General features: G+C 40.7%; 1 protein-coding gene across 2 annotated transcripts in view; it reads right to left on the reverse strand.

The window, feature by feature from the left end:
* Window positions 1–22,345, reverse strand: part of TIAM1 (TIAM Rac1 associated GEF 1) — a 175,210-nt gene that overhangs the window by 50,624 nt on the left and 102,241 nt on the right. For both annotated transcript variants that reach the window (XM_056858306.1, XM_056858305.1), the window contains exons 5-10: window positions 19,644–19,816; window positions 15,120–15,353; window positions 14,012–14,197; window positions 11,419–11,565; window positions 9,063–9,137; window positions 5,753–5,923 (exon numbers count right to left, since the gene is read on the reverse strand). In XM_056858306.1, coding sequence (XP_056714284.1) covers window positions 5,753–5,923; window positions 9,063–9,137; window positions 11,419–11,565; window positions 14,012–14,197; window positions 15,120–15,353; window positions 19,644–19,816 — 986 coding nt within the window. The remainder of the gene's footprint in view (window positions 1–5,752; window positions 5,924–9,062; window positions 9,138–11,418; window positions 11,566–14,011; window positions 14,198–15,119; window positions 15,354–19,643; window positions 19,817–22,345) is intronic.

A 22,345-nucleotide genomic window follows, 5' to 3' on the forward strand; every position in this document is an offset into this window, starting at 1 on the left:
AGTCACTCAGAGGTTGCTTCCAGGCACAGAGCTGCCAACCTCCAGGTGGGACCTAGAGAACTCACAGAATTACAACTGAACCCCAGACGACAAGAAAGCTGTTCCCTGGAGAAAGTGGCTGCTTTGGATGGTGGACTCTATGGCATTATATCCGGCTGAGGCCTCTCCCCTCCCTAACCCTGCCCTCCTCAGATTCCACCATAAAATCTTTAGGAATTTCCCACCCTGGAGCTGGCAACCCTTGGGCTTTTTTACTCTCAGAAACCCAGGCCTCTGCCTAAGTGGCCGGGCCTAGAGCAGGTCATGGAGTCTGCCACCATGCCTGGGCCCAGAGCGGCTCCTGGCAGCAGACGCCGCCATGGCCAAACTTGACTGGCTTCTGGTGTCTGCTGCCACCAGGCCCAGAGCAGCTTCCAGAGTCCGCCGCCACCTGGCCCAGAGTGGCTTCCAGCATCTGCTGCAGCCGTGGCCAGGCCCAGTGGTAGCTCCTGGGCTCTGCTGTGGCCAGGCCCCATTACTACAGCAGCAGCCGCCAGGCTCTACCACCAAAGAAGCCTCAGGAGCAGCCATTGGGGCTCTCAAAGTTAAAGTATTTTACTCTGGGGGGAATTAACCCCCCCTTGTGTATTTTTTTTTTTAAGATTTTTGATTTTTCTGCAAACCTAGGTGGTCCCCCAAGTGTGTAGAAAAATCTGTTTTGGGTAAGTGTGGCCCCAATCCATGGATTTAGATTTCTGCAGACAGAGAACACACTTGGGAAATAGTAACAGATGATGTAACTGTTTGCATCTTTAAGAAATATATTTGCCCAGAGAGATATTTTAGCCTAATTTGATAATCAGAACAGAAGAGGGATGTGATCACCACCAAAGAGCTAGTCTAGAATTACTTCAGAAGCCCTCAAGCAACCAAATAATCTCAAAACCAAGTCAAACAAACACATCTCCTCAGGATTACAGAATATAAATAGCAACACACATACAACGCAAAAATAAGTCCACTCCCAGCCCTACAAATATTTAAAAAAAAAAAAAACAAGCTGCCTGGCTTCTTGCTGGCTCCCATTCTCTCATCCATTCTCCCTCCACCCCAAATACCTTGTTTCCCAAATGGAGAGAGAAAAAGCCTTGAACTACTGGCCCATTATAGCCATCCCCAGCCCTTCTCCACAAGAGAATAAAACACAGCACAGTAGAAAGCTTCAGTGTGAAGCCACCTTATGGCTTTAAAGGGTCAGAAAAGGCAACTACGATAGAAGGGCAGCATTCTTCCTGGGGTTGGTGACAGCATCATGAGACTAGAGGGCTTGCATTCTGTCAGAATTAAAGGAGCAGTAGACGTGCCGCATACCTGCCTCTAATAAAAGCATAGCAATATCAGGGGAAGGAGGAGGCAATTGAGTGCTGCCAGTCATCTATTCTTCTGAGGACAATTATGACTTGCCCCAGGCCTGTGGCAAATTGCACTCTCAACTAAGTCAGCTAAAATGACACTAAATTAAAATCAATCCCAATGTGGCCTTTCACATCTAAATAAATGAATACTGGCACATTTTTATTTTTATTTTTAATTTAAAAAAGAAAAATTATAGGCCACATCTGAATCTAAACTACTTTCATTGATTAAATCTGGAGCCAAGTTAGATGCAATGCATATCAGTGAAGAAAAGACTCGACGGCCACTGCTTGCAAAACATTTAAAAATGAAACTTGACAAGCCAGAACAAAAGCAAGGAAATAAAACCATGTGAATGGAAAAGATGACCTACTACCCTCTTTCAAACAACCTCTTTCTGTCAGTCAACATTCGGCAGATACCCCATGCACATTCCGCAGCTCAGTTAACTTCAGAGCTGTCAGAAGGAAGAAACGACAGAAAGGCATGTCAGTAAGATTTAGTCTGACATATTAGAGAACCCACAGAGGCTGGTGTCCAGGCAGCATCAGGCTAACACACACAGTCCTGCCTACACATTGATGAACAGCAAATCTTGGATGTGTTCTTAATCCTGGTAGAAAAGTCAGGGTTTCCTAGAAAAAAAGAGACCTCTGAAAGATCATTTCTTAACAAGCTCCTTCCTGAGGCCCACAGGAATGGGGACAGGAAATAAAAAAGCTGTGATCTCCAGATTTTCCCCCTTAACGTTGAGAGCAGTATACTCATTATTAAGACATGAACATGCAAAACTGTTTTTTATTGAGTCAGATTGTCGGTTCATCTACATCAGTACTGTCTTCTCTGAGTGGCTGTTGCTCTCTGGAGTTTCAGACACAGAGGGGTCTTTCGCAACAGCTGGTACCTGAGAATCGATAAACTGGAAGTGCCAGCAATCAAACATGGGAACTTCTACACACAAAGCTTTGCCACTGGTTCATTGCCCCTTCCCCTGCTAAATATATGTACATTAAACCAACATAGACCATTATTCTTTACTCTGACAGCAGGTCCTTTAGTCTCCAGGATCTCAGGCACAGAAACATCTTTTTCCAACATCTGTTATCACAGATCTTTTAAAATGGAAGCGCCAGAAATTGGGCCTGAGGCCTTCTGTAGGCCAAACGTGCTCCACCAAAGATCCCATTAGAGATAGCCCAACTGCACAAGAGATGGCCCAACATACAGTGTATTAGAGGATAATCAAAGCCTCAAGGTATTATTACAGTCAGCAGGACACTTCAGGAACCTAGTGTTTTAAAATACCACTGTCACAGTCAGATTTACCACATGGGTAGTCTTAAAAACAACAACATCTAATGCATGAAGAGGTTTACATGAAATGTAGAGCTTGAAATGTTTACTATACCAGAACTGGACTGGTTCTCAGATGACAGATGGCAAACTGATGGGAAATGATGTGGATCAGAGAGTTAAAGGAAAAAGAATGAGCTGAATACAAGAGAGACAGAAGAAAGAGATCATTAACTGTTACAGAAAAGAATGTAACCATCAGTATTTTCTCAGGGTGATAATTTGGAAAGGAAAAGACAGAATCACAGCCTGTCAGCTAAGCCAAAGTGCATGAAGTTAAAGCAGTTAAATGTCCAACTCCGCACAATTTCATGTATGGCCCAGTTTCTAAAAGGAAGCAGAATGCATTTATGAATTTCTCTTCATTAAGGTGAAAGGAAAAGTGCATTGTCTATCAGCTGCTTTTGTAAAAGCCCTAAAAATAATGCTATTACTAAGAGCTTCATAATTTTTGCCTATTGTGTATCTCTTTAAAAATGTCATCTCTCCTTTGTTACAATGAGACTTTTCTCAAGAGTGTCAGTGGTCTATGGAAATTCACTTGCCAATGAATACAATCTATAATTACCCTAAACAGATGATTTCTTTATACCTTCTAGGCAATGACTGGCTGTTCTTTAAGAGCCACAAAGTTTTATTTCTAAAGGCATCATTTGAATATAAAAGATTTTCAAAGTTGCACGCAAATTCTTTTCACTGTTTCAGTTTAGTTGGTTAGTTGATATTGCTGAGAACAAAGATGACAGTTCCTAAATTTTAACTTATAATTATGCAACTATTATTATTTTACCTTATAAAATGAAATTCGCACATTTTTAATTAACATTCCCTCTCCCACACTTAAGAAATTCACCAATGCAATTTGCAAAACATATGATTAGTTAAATTTGTTCCAAGTCAACAAGCAGTTCTCTTTGTCTGAAATAGTTCTTTTGTTCACGTTGCAGGTTCTCTCACATTTTCCAGAGTGTTTTGCCTACAATCCCCAACTGGTAAACAGCCGGGGAACATATAATACCATGACACTGTCATTAGCTTTCATGGTTAATATAAAAATGAAAATAGAGAATAAAATGTTAATATCAAGAATGAATGTCCCAGTGTCTGGAATCCAAGGGGGTTCTTGCAGGAGAGGAAGACACTTCTGCTTATGCATGGGGAAGGTTGCTAATCTCTGCAGATTTACCCCCTCCAGTTGTAGATTGGCAAGCCGTGCTGTTTTCAGAGGGTTTGGCCAGTGCTGGTTTCTCAGGAGAGAATCCAATAGTTGGGGAAATTTCAAACATTACATGTTTGCAGGTACAATATCCACTCCCTTACGTAAATATGCAGTCTGAATCCTCAGACCTCTAAAAATACCAAACTGGCTTTGACATGTACAAATATGTGTGCTGATTCAATATATCAGCATACACATGCCAGAACCCATAGCGCACCTGAGATTTTCTGTCAGTCTCCTGTTTGGCATTTACTACTGAGCATAGCTTTGAATGGATGGAATAAAAATAGTATGGATGGAATAAAAATAGTATGGATGGAATAAAAATAGTATGGATGGAATAAAAATAGTAGTTTAGGCCAGCATGACCCAGTGTAAATCCATTCAACAGAGCTTCCCCCAGTTATTGATGGTGGGCATGTTCAGAAAATGGGTAGGGAAGGAATGATGACTGAAAACACCTCAAAGTCAAAAGAATGATTGTTTCAGGCTGATCCCTTGTTCCTTTGACATGCAGGAGTCCCAACGTAGTTATTTACTTAAACAAGAAAGGCAGTTTAGCATATGCAAAGAGGCATGCTACCAGAACACTTGAAGAGAGCTGCAATCAGAACATCCCTATATTCCACTACTGGGGAAGGGGAGACATCGATTCCATGTATTTAACATATCATGCTTAATTTTTAACAAATTCAGCATTGAAACAGGTATAGCCAACTAATGAAGTATAATCCTTTTAAAGAGTGCCAAAATAAATGTTGAAGACAACTTTTAAATCGACAATAACAGAAATGCCATTAAAAGTCATCCAACCTGTGCTCAGAATACAAACCATACATACTTGTAATGTTCACCTACAATCTGAACATTACACATCTTTAATGGGTTAGATTGTATATCTGAGCCAAAAAAGAACTCTTCCTTCACTTACCATCCAGCCCAGTTTAGCCGCTTTGACTGGTAAACAGACAAGAGGAGGGAAGAGTCTCCATTCATTATTTCTCTTGTTGCATTACCAAGGCCTTAGATGCTGTTTTGGCAGCTTCCAAAATGCCTGGAGTTCTCTAGGTAATATAGTCCTATGGATACTTGACAAGGATGGTGGGCATTCTGGGAACTATATTACCCAGGGTATATTGGACATCTGGATGCATCTAAAACACCACGAGCGGAGGGAGGGAGAGATAGATAGAGAGAGAGCAAAGAAGAAGAAGAAAGGTGGACCATTCTTTACTCCTTTAGTCTGTCAGCCTGGCATTGTGTGACACTGCCTATCATTGTTTTCCCTTTGTTCTGCTGCAGCAGTAAGCATGGTTAAACTTAGTTGAACTGTACCCAGAACGGGGCCTTTAGGTGTCCCAGTGAAATCTGTGAGAGCACCATGAGCTTTCTAACCCCATCCTAATCTTGGAATTGGGCTCAAAAACATACTTTTTTTTTCAAGTAGCATGTCCAATTCACCTATAACTAAAAGCACATGCTGAAAAACCTCAACATTTAGTTGATCACAGGATGTGGGAAGGAATTCATAAAACAAAACTAAAAAACCCTCCACCCCAATATTATTTTCACAGATTTTGCCTGCATTCAAATGTAGGAAATTCACCAGATTTGGACCTTTCGTGCATTTTTGGTAAAATTAAATCCCTGAGGTTTCAACTGAAATACTTTGAAACAGAAGCAAAATATGTATCATTACAATTTCAAATAATCATAACCATTCAAAAAGACCTTTCCTGTTCAAGCTTCTTCTTTTTTCTTTTTTGGGTGTGTGTGTTTTTTTACCTTACAAATCATTTCCAGGATATCCCTCGTTGTGTCTCCTGGGTAGATTACAGTTAAAGCTGATTGGTTATTTGGGAGGCAGTACCAAGATGGCGTGAAGTACTCATGAACCCAGATGTCTGAGTCAGGATTATGCGGATGAACAGCCGTCAATGGTACTTCTTTCTCTCTCTGAATACAAAGACACAATTATTAAAACCCTTTTGATCATATACCACCCATCCATTTCGTAGTTAATTACACATAAAGAGATACTAAATATGCCATTGTTTCCCATGCAATTAAACCACAGGTTTACATTATGGGTGGCCAAACTGATTATCTTCAGATTGAATTCAACGCCACGAGAGTTGTCTGCTGGACTTCCACTGGCCAAGCCCTCCCCCCGGACATCTATTTACCAGGACAAGATGGCAGATCTATACTTGCAGCACCCTCACTGTGCTTGCAAGGCTTGCCTGCTTTGCCTGCAAGGCAAAGTAACACGATCGGACTGTCCACAGAACTTAAGATCAAGGACAATATGTGCCAAAAGAAGACCATGATCATCCATAAATCAAAGAAGATAACACTATTCTCAATTTAAAGCTAAAAAGCTCTTCTACCAGTGAAAAAAAGAGATGAAGGTGAATGAGTCTCCATGGATTTGGCTGAGTTCTGATTGCTAATACCAGGCAGTAAATCTCAATATTCATTTCAAATATTCTTTGTTCTTGTAGATTTAAGTTGGACCCTGGGGGATAACGGTTCTGGCAAGTGACAGATATAGGAAATTCCCATTATATGTGAATCCCCACTTGCTCAGTTAGAAATAAGGCCCCTAGAACTGACTTCAGGGTATTTCATAGAAAAGTTTTCCTTCAGGAATTAGAGGCATTAGTGGGATATAATCATAACTGGCAAAATAGAAGTAACATTTATTTATTTCATTTATATCACGTCTTTCACCCCGATGGGGACCCAAAGTGGCTTACATCCTTCTCTGTTTTATCCTCACAACAACTCTGTTAGGTAGGACGGGCTAAGAGTGTGTGACTGGCCCAAGGTCACCCAGGAAGCTTCCATAACATGAGTGGGGATTCGAACCTGGTGTGCACACTGATCAAGTACATAAAGCAGTATGCATTCATATCCTAATCACCTCAAATTAGTAGTGGTTTCTCTGAAATACTAAGTTTCTCCTTACTGTTCACAATTATATATCATATCGACATGTCACTATCTTCTGTGGTATTTGGTAAAGTCTAACATTGCTGTACAAGAAATATTAATGAAAGGCTGAGGAAAAAATAATAACAAAATACCTTCCCATTTAAAAAATCTAGCACTACTTTTGAGAGAAAGGTCAAGCTAACTTGGGCTGAAGAAATAGAATTAAGGGATGAAGGAAGTTGTATTGCAGAAAGGTTTCAGGCTCATAATGAAGTTCAAGAGGGACCTTGGGCTTGAAGTAAATGTTTAGAGCAAGATGGAACACAAATTGACAGCAGCAATGGCCAAATTTTTAAGCAGCATAGTGTGGAAACATATACACAGGAAGCTGCCTTATACCGAGTTAGGCCACAGGTCTATAAAGGTCAGTATTGTCTGCTCTGACTGGCAGCAGCTCTTTAGGGACTCAGGTTGAGCTCTTTCAGTTTACCTACCTGATCCTTTCAGGTGGGGATTAAACCTGGCACCTTCTGCATGCAAAGCAAATGATCTGTCACTGAGCCAAGGCCCTTGCTAATGTGGAAAGGGAAGGCTATATGTACCTACAAAACAGACACTCTTTCCAATTCTCCACATGCAGAAGAAGGCACTGGCAAACCACCTGTTAGTCTCTTGCCTTGAAAGCCCCATAAGTGGTCGATATGAGTCGGGTGCGACTTGACAGCACTTTACACACTCACATGTGGCAATCAGGATTATATGCATGGCAATTAAAAGATGGAAAGGAAGGATTTAGGTTATAAGAGGGTGCTGAAAAGACTTAATTGGAGTGCTGATACATTCTAACTGATACATTCTAATGAAAAGGTCTTGGTTTTTAAGGCTGCTGCTGTTCTCCAGTTTTTGTATTCAGTAAACACACAGTCCAGAACAACCATTTCCCTTCCCTCCCTCACTTCATCCTCCTCAGTCCTCACTGACAGAAGAGGAAGAAAGGAGCAATTTTGTCCTCTTCTCCCTCCCCACAGCAGCAACCCAACCCACATGACTACTAGTCTATTCCCAGGGCCAAGGGGCCCATTTGACTATTATTTATTTATTTATTACATTTTTATGCCGCATCCTCTTCTGCACAATCTTGGAGTAGTTTATTAGTCTCTGTGACTATTAAAACCCTGGGAATAGGTTTTCCTGGATACAGAAAGGACTGCTGGGGAAGGGGAATGTGAGAAAGATCTTGCATCCTTAGACTGTGGGCTCCAACCCCTTCTTTTCTCGATGCTGCTAAAATTCAAATACCAAGCATAGATATTTGTAACTGTTGTTAGGGTTGAACCTGAAAAGTTATTTAAAACCAGTATAATGAAAAGTTAAGAAAGCACAAAGAAATCCAAAAGGATGCCAGCATGAACAAACAACTTAGTCAAGGATGATTTTTAAAAGCTCATAAAAAATGCTCTGTTGGAAAGATTTCCAAAGGCATGTATTTGGCTACATTTGAAGCCCCAATGTTAACTAGATAGAAAACTGGTCTAATCCAGCAAGTCAATATGACTGTTGTTGCCATTTCAAAGGTTTTCCCATAAAAAGTTATGGATCTAACAGTAGTCACAAATAAAGCTTTGGCCCTGTGAAAATCAGTGAAGTGTGGTATCAAACTCAGCCAGAATGCTGCCCACTAACCATGAAACACTGCTGTTAGTCATTCAGATGGCAATGAATAGTTGAGTGTTTGCATATTTGCAGTATGGGGAAGGACGGTGGCATGGTATAGCCCAGTCTCATCAGATTTCAGAAGCTAAGCAGGGTCACTATTGGAAAGAGCCCACCAAGGTAGACTGCAGAGGAAGGCAATGACAAATCACAGCTGTTTCTCACTCATCTTGAAAGCCCCTTGATGGGACTGCCCTAAGTAGGCTGTGACTGATGGCACTTATGTACGTCTATCTGCAGTACAGAGGGAGGTGAGCAGTGTAAAGGTTCCCGTACCTCATGATTGGCTCTGTTTCAAAGAACCTGATACTGGCACAGCTTTTCTGCCATGACTTGTCCCTAACAGGATTTTACTTCTCTCTGCTTTGTCCTAAAGGAATGGGCTTCATTCTAAAAACAGCTAGTTGGAATCCTTTGTGTAAATCAATTACTTTCCTTTTTTTACCTTGCTTTCTGGTATAGTATCATCAAATATTCCTTCCAAAGATTTCTTCACAGAATCAGCTCCTTCACCAAACACCTGCAGAAGATAAAAGGTGATATTTTAATACAATTGGATGATGCAAATGTATTCTAAATTTGGAAATATCCTGTGTTCCTTGGACAAATAATGCAGCATTCGGAGGGAAATTACCATATCAATTAAAATTGAATAAAATTATTTCCTGGCTAGGAACATAGCCAAATGCAACTGGTTATTTGTGGAGACAAGTTACTTATGCCTGACATAAACCAAGACCTACTGGGATGCATAAAGAGAAATTTGGAGGAACAATGCAAATGAGAACTGGAGGAAGGTCAGGTAGGAGATCAGTCCTCTCAGAAGCAGTTTCTGAGGTCTAGTCAAATTCTAACCACACCTTTAATAAGTTATAGAGAAGCATGTCTAAACTAGTAACAACCTCCACCCACACACATAATCTATGTAGACATCATGTTAACCCACTTAACTAGACCTATTACACTTAGTTCTCATATTGTTTAAAAATTTTGATGTCCGAGATCTGTGGAGAAATTACATGAGAGCCAAGACTGACACACAAATTGAATAAATAGTCCCTCCCCCACCAAAAAATTATTCCCCAATCCAGTTATTGAGGCTTCAGAGTGGATCCATTATAAAAAGTCCAAGATGGAATGGAAAAGTTTACTTGGACTAGAACTCTTAAGTTTCTAAGTGCTAGTGTAAAGCTCAACCTCCTAATTCTTTTCTCTCCTCAGTCTTCCGTGCTTATTTTGTGTGGTGGTACATGGAAAAATAGTGTTGCACTTAACTGTAACTGTTGTTCATCGAGTGGTCTTCTGTGCAGGCACGCATGGGACTGCACTTGCGGGACTGCACAGAAGCCACGAAGATGAAAAACAGTGTTGCACTTACCTGTAACTGTTGTTCATCGAGTGGTCTTCTGTGCAGGCACGCATGGGACTGCGCTTCCAGGACTGCACAGAAGCTACGAAGACGAAAGAACAGTTACAGGTAAGTGCAACACTGTTTTTCATCTTCGTGGCTCCTGTGCAGTCCCGCAAGTGCAGTCCCATGCGGGACTGCACAGAAGCCACGAAGGTGAACTGAGCTTTTCAAGTTTTTATGGAAAATGGAGTGGCCTTATTCTCTAGACAATGCTTTTCTTTAATTTGTTAGGAGCAGCTCAAGGCAGTGGAGTCCCCAGCCAATCACCTTCCTCTTTCCTGAAGGTGTGGTGTGGAAGAACAGAGGATGAACTTTAGGGGCACCAACACAATTTTAGAGTTTCATGTTTTAAGTGTATTAAATAGCATCAGATCATGTTGATCAAAGAGAATGTTGTCATTTTTCATCTTATCACAAAACTCTTTTAGCGACAGTAGGATTAACCCTGTATTTAGCTGGTTTAAAAGGTTGTGGCGGAGGGAAAAGAATGGAAGAACCTAGGTAGATGTAGTTTAAATTAGTGACCATTACTGCCCTGAAGACAAATAGGAGGGAACAATGGAAGCCTCCCACTACTGAATCACCGATGTGTAGGGTTGCCAGCTCCAGGTTGGGAAATACCTGGAGATTTTGGGGGTGGAATCTGAGGCGGGAGGGGTTTGGAGAGGGGAGGGACTTCAATGCCATAGAGTCCAATTGCCAAAGTGGCCATTTTCTCCAGGGAAACTGATCTCTATCGCCTGGTGATCAGTTGTAATAGTGAGAGATCTCCAGCCACCATCTGGAGGTTGACAACCCTACCAGTGTGGTCTCCACTCCTTAGAAGCAATATACTTAGAAATCTGAGGAACATACCCCCTTCTTTGATAAGAACAATGGCTGAAGAAAGGATCCTTCTCAGGCTTACAGAATGTAGTTAAATCTTTGTGGGGCAATGGTGGTATTGAATATTATCTCCTTTTAAGAAACTCCTCCTGCCCCAAATCAAATTTTGTGCTGTGTATACTTCTGTTATCTAATCTGGAATAAGTGGTTTTGAAGAGGAAGTTACATGTAACTACTATCATATTCCATATGAATAAAGCTATTCTTCAAACAATTGAGAAATTTAAAGCTCTGAACCTAATTTCAGATGAAACCTGTAAATAAAAACTTTCTGCAAAAGTAGATGGTCTTTACTTCAGATAAAATAAAGTTGCACTTACCTGTAACTGTGGTTCATCGAGTGTCTTCTGTGCAGGCACGCATGGGCCTGTGCACTCCCACGCGGGACTGCACTGAAGACCCAATAATTAAGTAGTATTTTTGCCCAGACATTTCTATAGATATTTCTAAAGCAGCCTACTAACCATCCAACATAATTCAGAATTGTCTACTTTCCAATGACTACCTGATTAATGCTTGGCCTCCCTTGCTTTTTCTTTGAAGTAGTGTCCAGGCCCCAGAGGGATGAAAACCGGCTTCTTCGTTTGCTTGCTGATCGTGACATAGCCTGTGTTCTCCGCCTGACACCAGATTCACCCGTGCGAGCTGCCACCTGCCAAGTGCCATAAAACCTCTGAATCTAAATCTTTACACACACAAAATCTAGCACACCTGCTTCACCTGTGGTATTTTTAAGGAACACCCATAAAAATGTATTGATATTTTAAAGTGTTTGCATAAATGTGTATTCTAGAGGCATTAACTTTGAGGCTTCATTTACATTTCAGCTAGAAACAAATTGTCATGGATGAAGAGGGCTGTTAATTTAAAAAGTGATAAATGTTCGTCTTCCATAAAATTGAAAAGTATCTGTTATTTGTACTCCACGGTAAACCGAAGACCAGTGCAAACATAATGCTAGCCAGACATGAACTATGGTTAAAGAATCACTATCTGACAGTGCCATCCTAAGAAGAGTTACACCCTTCTAGGCCCTTAACTTCAATGAACTTAGAAGGGTATTATTCTGCTTAGGATGACATTTTGGTTGTAGGATTTTATGTTTCCTCCTCCATCACATGTGTGTGTGTAAAGTGCCTTCAAGTCGCAGCCGACTTATGGCGACCCCTTTTTTGGGGTTTTCATGGTAAGAGACTAACAGAGGTGGTTTGCCAGTGCCTTCCTCTGCACAGCAACCCTGGACTTCCTTGGTGGTCTCCCATCCAAATACTAACCAGGGCTGACCCTGCTTAGCTTCTGAGGTCTGACGAGATCAGGCTAGCCTGGGCCATCCATGTCAGGGCCCTCCATCACATAAGAACGTCTTAATTACATGTATTGGGATATAAGGGATATCCACACCCAGGGCAGACATGAGTACTTTTGTTGAAATAATTGAACAGTAGATAAGATTTGTGAAGTATCACTGTAACCCCCATCCCCGCATCCTTTTTTATATTTATCCTTTTTTTTTAATTTTAAGAATGTCTTAATTCCTAAGAGGGAGGGAAGGCAGCATGGTGTAGCCCGATCTCATCAGACCTCAGAAGCTAAGCATGGTCAGCCCTGGTTAGTATTTGGATGGGAAACCACCAAGGAATACTAGGTTGCTATGCAGAGGCAGGCACTGGCAAAACACCTCTGTTAGTCTCTTGCCTTGAAAACCCCATAAAGGGTTGCTTTAAGTTGGCTGTGACTTGACAGCACTTTACAAACACACACAATTCCTAAGAGGGTATAAAGTAGTTTCATTTTTCCAATCTTTTTCTTTTCTATAAGACATGTGCCACCAGATTGCCAACCCTTTTTTGGAATATGTGGAGCCAAATTCTAACATGTACAAGATTGAGTATTGGTATAATTGGGGGGGAGACTCTATTTAATATTAATTACATTGCACAATTGAGATTACAATTCATTACACAATTAATTACATTGCACAATTGATAAGATGAGTTTTGCAAGCAATAACATGTTTTCATTCCCATAAAGTATAGTATTATGTTCATCTCAGTCATCCTTCAGGTTGGCTACCTCTGATCTTAGCGATTTCAGTAAACAAAACTTGTACATAAACAAAGAAACCTAGGACTGTTTTCCCCCCAAGTATATTCGTTATGCCCTGACCTGGATGGCCCAGGCTAGCCTGATCACATCAGATCTCAGAAGCTAAACAGGGGTGGTCCTGGTTAGTACTTGGATGGGAGACCACCCAGGAAGTCCAGGGGTCGCTATGCAGAGGCAGTCAATGGAGTCAAGCAACTTTAGACCAGAGAATTGAGCTGAGACAAATTCTCCCACCATTCTTGCAATGGTATGAACATTTTTCAGCAACATTGCACTCTGGGGAGTCTTTGCAGGGCTCTGGGAAGGCTGGTTTTTGAGGTAGGGGCACCAAATTTTCAGCATAGCCGCTGGTGCCTCTCCTTAAAAGAACCCACAAGTTTGGTGAAGATTGGGTCAGGGGTCCAATTTTATGGGTCCCCAAATTTTCTTCCACTGCTTCCAACGGAGGAGGAACAGGGGTACCCTCTTTGGGGGCCCATAAATTAGACCCCCCGACCCAATCTTTACCAAACTTGGGGGTTCTTGTAAGGAGAGTAGCTCTACCTCAAAAAACTGCTCCCCTAGGGGCCCACAAAGATAATGGACCTGGAAAAGCCAAAAAAAAAATCCAGAAAAAAATCAGCTTTTTTTCGACTTTGCCTTTTTGGCTCCATTAAAATGGTGCCTCTTTTTTTCGGTTCAGCATATCCAAATACACACACCTAATTAAATGAACTCCAGCTTTTTTTTTTTTTTAAAGCCCCTTTTTGAGAGGTTATTCTGATTAAACTTTGTACCTCAAGAGGCAAAAAAAGTCTGAAGACAGAAGAAAGAATCTGCCACAGAAGTAAGAGTTCAGCATTTTACTAATGGGAGTACAGGCCAAGACTGTTCTTGCCCCCACTGAAACAAACAGAGGTTGCATAGCAACCGCACTCTCTTCCTCATCTTATAAAAGTATCAAGCAATATCGATTTCAGCAACAATGACCTTTGACATCAGTGTAATCTCACCAGTGCATGAAAGGAAGACACTGAAAAGATTCCAAGACGACCCATGGCATCTTTCGTTGGCCGACTTGCAAATGCAAGCAACGTTTTTGGATTTGGCAGTTCCCCTCCTTGAAGGCTAGCTAAGTAACATCGATACCGAAAGAGGTCCATCTGGAACTGTTCCAGGTTTTGTTCCCAAACAAAGATCTAGGAAAACCAGTAGAGATTGGAGAGGGGAATGAGGAAAAAAGCTCAAAAACATACACGTTAAAGATCACAGATAAACAAGATTACATCAAGTTGTATCTTCTATTGTCTGTATTGATTATATTTCTAGGGTAGAGAAAGGATTCTTCTTTCTAAATTGTATCAAAATAAAAGAAAGAGCATCCCAAAACTGTTACTTAGATACAATACTAACAAGATTAAAATCCTAGGTTTGATTTCCTCTCTGTCCCAGTATTCTCCTCTCATTTTCACGAACCCTATGAGACTGTATTTTATGCAAACACAACAGAGATACAAGGTACCACAAAGCCAAAAAACAACAACGCAACTTCTAGACCAGGAGAAGCAAAACCCAATGAAGCCTTTCACTGTAGAAGTTAAAATGCACTGGAGAATAAGATAACATCTCCCAGCCGTAGAGCACCACCGTCTGTCCACCTGTCTGGCGCATGTTGCTAGTACGAAAGGCTTTCAAAGGACTCAGCATCTCCATGATGCAGTATTCAGTTAGAATCCTAGCTATACTGGTAAAAGAGTTGGAATTCAGTAAAGAGGGCTCTCTGTGTTAATTTTTCCTCGTATATATTTGCCATTGTAATAGTAGGACAGCCAGGACAGGCACTTATCATGAGAGTTCTCTGGCTGAAAGTTGTCCTCATCAAGACATAAACAACTGAGGATAATAAAGGACCTATCTGTTCCTTGCTTACAGAACTCTGGAAAATACTATTTATATCAGTGGTGCTGCACAAATTAATAATTGTGCTAGCATATGCAATGCAGTTTAGAAGGTATATCAAAAACTCCAAAGTCTACATCTCTCTGTTCTAGCTAGTTATAACCACCCCTACAGCAGACACTCTTGGCAATCTAAACTCATTTTATACAAGTGAGAAAATACCTGATCAAGAATGGTTTTTTTCTTCTTGGAGTCTCGGACTGAGGATAAGCTGAGGAAATGCATTTCCCCCATTTTCTTCATCTTCTCGTCCATGTCAATCTTCTGCTCCAGTTTTTTAATCTCTGTTTTCAACAGTTTGACAGTATCCTCTTTGTGGTGCTGTCGCGCTACTGCTGTTGCACAAGCGGAATGAACCGCTGTGATCCAGTTCTCAAGTTCTGTTTGGCTAGAGGTCTGAAAGAAAAGAAGAGTCCTCTCAATTAACACAAATGCTGTTTTTGAAAGGGCCCCTGGTTTTCTTAATCTCATTTATAGATGGTGACTTCCAAACTTCTATTCTGCTTTTGTGTTTAATTTCTCCTGTTTAACTTGGCACCCAGTTTTCAGCTGCAGAATCAACCCTTTCACATTGATAATGTTCTTGAGCAATTATACCTCTATGGCCCATCATCATGCAATGCTACAGCCAGAATGCACGCCTGTATATTTTAATAGCATGAAACCATTAATGTTTAACGATTCATAAAATACTTAATGAACACCGTGTCCACTACTGTTCTAACAGTAGTAAAATATATAGCATTTTCCTGCTGAGAAAGATTGTAACAATTAATTATTATTGTATCTTCACCTTTGAGAGGCTACCAATGCTTTATAGCTGAATGAAGTTGGTAATGAATGGAATAGCCCACATCAAAGGGAATGTGACTTGAAGAAATTACACTAGATATGTCATGAGTCTGAACCACAAAGCCGCATACTCTGCTTGCCTAAGTAGGTTTTTTAAAAAGGGAAACAGAGGCTTCAGATAGTGGGTTGCTAAACAGAAAAAATCATGTCCCTGATTCTCATATTAACTAAAAGTCCTTTACGCTTCCCTGAGCAATACGACATGGGAATAAAACAGGATTTTAAATGAGCAAAACTGGGTATCAAGGGCCATCCACTAATGCCCACATAGCCTGTTCTCTTCCCACAGCATATTACAGGATTGTTCCATAAAATGATGAAACCTTTGCAAGATTAACCAATTAATCTCCATACATCTCTTGCCCATGTTTTCCACTTGTATAACGCTAGGTTATAAAACCTAGCACCATTCTTATAAAGGAATGGAAATAATTAGGTGGTCCAACGCACTCTTATCCTAGGCTATGAAATCAGCTTAAAACATATTTTCAAATCCTAGGTTAAGAGCAAATCCTAGTTTTCATTATTCATCGTTACTGTCAGCGCAGACATAATCATTGGAATAGAAGGGCAGAAGATACTGGATGAAATCGAAGAAAGCACAAATAATATGTGGACAGGAGAAAGCACAAAGTCCAAGACACTTCTGATCCCTTAATCCTCACATGACCTCTAAGTTCAAAACCTAGCCCAGATATCTCTATGCTAAATCATGTTATTTGTTATTTGTTTCCCTGGTTTTTTTTATTTAAATTGTATTTTGCTATTTTTATAAATTGTTTATAAGCTGTAAAAATGCCGAAATAAACAATCTGTTACCCCATTTTGCCCACCTCTTTGGCAAACACATTTAGCCACAATCAGAGAACAAGCCAAATGTAAACCAAATTGACATTTTAGGATATAACATTTAAAAAACCCTTGATGCAGAAATAAGAACAATCCTGATTCATACTGTATACAGAAAAAACTGGGAGTGAAGGCTAAATTATCATGGGTTTTCCACATCAAAGAACCCAGTTCTTAGCTACAATAGTGTTTTGACTGGATGGTCACAGAAAGGGAACATTATTATTATTTTAAGTTGTTTTTAGAGTGGGGGATTAGGTAATCTGTCTAATTTAGTGATCTGTGACTAAGGCAGCTGTTCTGCCTCCAAAGGAAAGGTGAAACCCTGCAAAGAAACTCATGTATCTGAAATATGAGCATGAAGTTTTAAGAGGGATAGTTGGCATCTGGCAATACCATGTGACTTGCAACTTTGATAGATTTGTGTAGGCCTGATGGTAGCTCCCGTCTGAAGAGGAAATTAGTAGGAAGTTTGCACCATCTTTGGATGCAAGGCAGCTAGAAGAGAATTACAATGAAATATATACTTTGGCTGCACTCAGTTATTTCTTTGTTTGAAAAAATGTGTTGGTACTTATATATAAGGTTGCACAGTCTTCCACCAATTACTGCCTCAGGACCTGGTAGAGCTAGGGTTGCCAACTTCCAGGTACTAGCTGTAGATCTCCTGCTATTACAACTGATCTCCAGCCAATAGAGATCAGTTCACCTGGAGAACATGGCCACTTTGGCAATTGGACTCTATGGCATTGAAGCCCCTCCCCTCCCCAAACCCGGCCCTCCTCAGGCTCCACCCCAAAAACCTCCCACCGGTTGCAAAGAGGGACCTGGCAACCCTAGGTAGAGCCCCTCCCCCCCAAAATGTGCCACCCCTCCAAAAAAAAAGATCTCTATGGAATAACTATTAATTGCAGCTGCATTTTCCAGAGTATGTACAGTGGTAAATGAGATTATTACGGATTTATTCACTGAAAATCATAATCAGCAGCAATGTCTTGAAAAGAAACATTTCATACCTTTTTATTCTTACGTACTACTGTGCCTTTTCACAAAGTATATAGCAAAGGCATAGTATTAGTAGTTCTAAGAAAGGAACTTGCTCTAGCAATTCTCAGTGTAACAAATCAAGCTTGGGGGCAATCATAACATGCAGATTATTTCCATAATCATGACCAATTTTTCTTCCTCCTCTGCTCCCCTCTCTCTGCTTAATTCTGCAAATGTGCTGTTTTAGATTTATGAAGGCTCAAGCACGTAGCAAACAAATACTTTCAGAACTCTCAAGAAAAGAAGCCATTAATTTGTCTTTTAAAAGGTTCACTTTGTGCACATTCCCACATTAGGTTACATGAAAATCCAGCTCTGATGTGACAGCACAGAGCTTGTAATAAATGAGGCTCCATGTTGCCACAAAAGGCATGCACTCCATGTGACCCTTTCAGTATTTCGTCTCTATGGCGTTTGTTTTCCAAGGTTTTCATAAACAAAATATAAAGCTTTGCATTGATATGTGTCATTCTGAGTGGAGAGAGTCTTCACAGTGTATTACGTTAATGCTGCTTCCACATGTTCTTGTACTTATTCTAACATCGCCACCCCCTGAGTGAAGCTTTCCAGGGTGGCTAGCACACTTAACTCATGAGAGAAAAGTACAGATGGAGAACAGAAGAGAAGAATTCTTAACAAAGGAAAGGTTTCCATGTGCCCTACCACACACGCAGGAAAATAAACAACATAGAGCAGACCTTCAGCACAGTTAAATAAAAACATTTCCACCCAAGGCATTGGCATTGCTTGAATGGAGGATGCCTTTCGATTCCAACAAAACTGGTTTGCAGAAGCCTACAATTTAATTTAAAGAACACAGATGGGGAAAGTATACAGCAAAACCCGAGAAAAAAGCCTTAAAATATATTGTTCCTACACCCACACCCACCGATTAAATCTACCCCCTTAAATGATTACTGTGGGTGAGGCGGGCATTCCCATTAAGAATGCAGGTAGTCTTAAACTGGAGGGATGAAAAATGAAATGCCACACAGAATAATTCAAAATCATTAATTACATGGCATGAGGAAGTTGAGATTGTTATCAGCTGTGGTAAAACGAGGCCATTATTCTGACTTAGATTTTACAAACTTCAAGAATAAAAATGTATAATATAATCACAGAGAAGAGCCTACTCCATTTGCTTTATACGGTGTTCTGGGGACAACTTATGGTACCTCTGGGGCCTATTGGGGGTTCCTTGGTGAGCAGAGCAGTGGCAGACAAACTCTCTTGAAAGATAGATTACCAACCTCAATCTACTTTCCTAAGGAAGAACACCCTCAATTGATGCATTCCTTTCTTTACCTAAAACCTTTTAAGGAATAATATTTCATGACCTCCTGAGGCAGCTGGTCTACTCAAAAGTAAAAATGTAAATGTCCAGACCTATTTAGTAGCAGGGCTCAGATCTATACCCAAAATCTTGAGTGTAGCCTATGCTAAACAGAATACTGTTCTATAACATAAACTGTAAGCAAATAATTAACTGACCATAAAGTATAGTTTCCCTTATCCTACCCAACAATCACCAATCTACATACTGTAGCCAGGTGCTGCTGTGAAACTGGGGACACATTTTAGCCAATCTTCAGAATACAACCCTAGACAGAGTAAAGGTACAAATCCCATTCGATTTTCTCTTGACAATGGAATTTTTTGAATCCTACTACATTACTAAAGTCACCAAGTGTTAAAGTAATACTAATAATAAATTAAATAAATAAGTTGTAATCCACCTTGAGTCAAAGCAAGAAAGATGGGCTACTGTATAAACAAAGTCTAATAAATAAGTAAACCCCATAATTAGTATAAAAGTACCCATCATCCATTTTTTTCTAGATATCAAATGGTACTAAGTTACTAGAACAGGTCTTTGCCTGAAAGATGTGCTGAAGAAGGAAATTGCTTGTGTAATAAACCAAGGACAGAACAAACCTGAAACAGAAATGCATCTCCAAGGGAATTGCTGAGGCAGAAAACATAGTCTTTCTTTGGGTGCTCAGGCACTGCTTGCACAATGCTATTTTCCACCCAGACTGCGTGTTTTGGGATGCTGTTGTGGTCTATTATAGACCTGCCATCACTCTCGTAGAAGAATAACGTACATCCTTAAGAGAAAGAGCAAAGTATTAGCAAACTGCACATCTGAGCAAGATCATATTGCAGTTTCATGACTGAGAATTATGCAAAGCTAGCCTCTAGAATAATGAGAAATGACACTTAAGCATATATTAAACTCGAGAAAGAGGAATATTTAGTAAGACTGGCAGTTTACAAGTCTGTTTGCTAGGCCACCCTTTGTGAATGAAAGATATTAGGGGATAAGCAACAAATTCTATTCTTATTGCACTAGAAGAACTCATCTGAGCAGTACTTGCAGCAAAAAAAGATATTTTTAGCAGACAAATCATAATCAGCTATATCTTTGCCACATAAAAGTTTCAAACGTTAGTCAAAGCAATGCAGAGCCATTTTTAAGTACTGGTTTAAATGTGTTATCAAAACCATCTCTCTATGGCCTGGATTATCTCCTCTGTAATAAAGCTAAAATTACATCCAGCCTATAATTGTAACTTTTTAATTATTTGGGACTATTGCAGCTATAGCTGCTTTGAACACATCCTATGGCCATCCCAGTTCCACTCCAAGGTACTGCGCCAAAAGTGGCTTATGTGCAATCTTCAATGTGCTTTTGTATGACTCATAAGTAGGGTTGCCAACACTAACTGTCTATTATTCCACCACAGGCAAATAGACCATAAAGCCAAGAATGCCACTCTGTAGGTAGTAATATCTTTTTACAATTCCACTATACTACCATTTGGTAGCAAGGGTAGGAATAAGGGCTGTTTTGTCCCCTCACCTTGCCGTAATCAAAGCTTCTCCTGCAATACATGTACTATATGTGCAAGCATCAACAAGATGTATCAGAGCCACTGATGGTTAAAGTGTGTATATGCAGGTGTTTGCGCTTCTATCTTATTTATTTTTATTCATGTTCATTCTCACTTTACTAAAGGCGAATTACACAATCGATACAATCGGCAGGATGGGACATTCAATGAACAATGCAATAGGAATTAGGGTTGTAGAACCAACCAAAAGCTAAAAACAGAACTGAAGCAAAGCATAAGAAAATGGCTGCTTTGGAGGATGTAATCTGTGGCATTATACCCTTCTGAGGTCCCTCCCCTCCTCAAACCTCATTATCCCCAGGCTCCCCCTCCCCAATCTCCAGGAATTTTCTAACCTGTATTTGGTAACACTATCCCCTTCCACCTTCCCCTTCCACCTTTATCTGCTTTTCTGTCTCCAGCTTTCCCTCCCCCCACTCCAGCAGTTTCTAATTAGGAAAATTGTGGCCAAGTTTTGTGATGCCAGCCACTGGGCCAGGCCCAGTAGCATGGCATGGAACCCTCAAGGACTATATTTATTATTTATATACTTCATTTTTACCCCATCTTTCCCCACATTGGGGACCAAAGCACCTTACATTCTCCTGTTTTCCTTTTTACATGCACAACAACCCCGTGAGGTAGGTTAGGATGAAAATATGTGACTGGCCTAAAATCCCCGTGAGCTTCCACAGCAAGATGGGCATTAGAATGTGGGTCTCCCAGACCCTACTCTGAAGCTCTAACCGTTACACCACACTTGTTTTCATAGGGTGGCTGCTGCTGAACAGCAGCAAGTAGTCAGGTCTGGTTGAGTCATGCAAGTGGTATCAAGTCACCCAGAGGTTACTTCCAGGCCTAGGTTTGCCAATCTCCAAGTGGGACCTGGAGATTCCCCGGACGTACAGCTAAACTCCAGATGACAGAGATCTGTCCCCTGGAGACAAGGGCTGCTTTGGAGGATGGACTCTATGCCCTCCTCAGACTCTACCACAAAAACTCCAGGAATTTCCCAACCTGGAGATGGCAACCCTAGCCAGGCTTCACCCCAATGAGTCCTCCCTTCCCCTGACCTCTGCATTTTACTGACAGAACCAAGCCTGGAATCTGTGATTGCCTAGCAATGGCCACTGAGGGAATCCGTTGCTTAAAGCTACAAGTTGCTCTGTTTATTATTTTGGATTTTTTTTAAACTTCCAAATCTATATTTTTTTACATATCACATTTTTCTGCAAGCCTTTTCAGATTTGAAAAAGATCTTTCTTGTCTGTTCACAGCTCCAGTCACCGGATTGAAGTACCCTCAGATTTGGCTGGTTCCACTATTCGTATAAAGATGATCCTGACTAGGAGACTAGAGCAACTGCCCTATGAGGACCAGTTAAAACGCTTAGGGCTGTTTAGCTTGGAAAGAAGGCAGTTAAGGGGAGACATGATAGAGGTCTATAAAATTATGCATGGTTTGGAGAGAGTGGACAGGGAGAAGCTTTTTCTCCCTCTCTCATAATACTAGAACACGGGGTCATCTGCTGAAGCTGGAGGGTGAGAGATTCAAAACAAATAAAAGGAAGTATTTCTTCACACAATGCATAATTAAATTGTGGAACTCCCTGCCCCAGGATGTGGTGATGACTGCCAACTTGGAAGGCTTTAAGAGGGGAGTGGATATGTTCATGGAGGAGAAAGGTATTCATGGTTACTAGTTAAAATGGATACTAGTCATGATGCATACCTATTCTCTCCA

The sequence above is a fragment of the Euleptes europaea genome, chromosome 12 (genome assembly GCF_029931775.1).
Source record: "Euleptes europaea isolate rEulEur1 chromosome 12, rEulEur1.hap1, whole genome shotgun sequence".
In the NCBI taxonomy this organism is placed as follows: Eukaryota; Metazoa; Chordata; class Lepidosauria; order Squamata; family Sphaerodactylidae; genus Euleptes; species Euleptes europaea.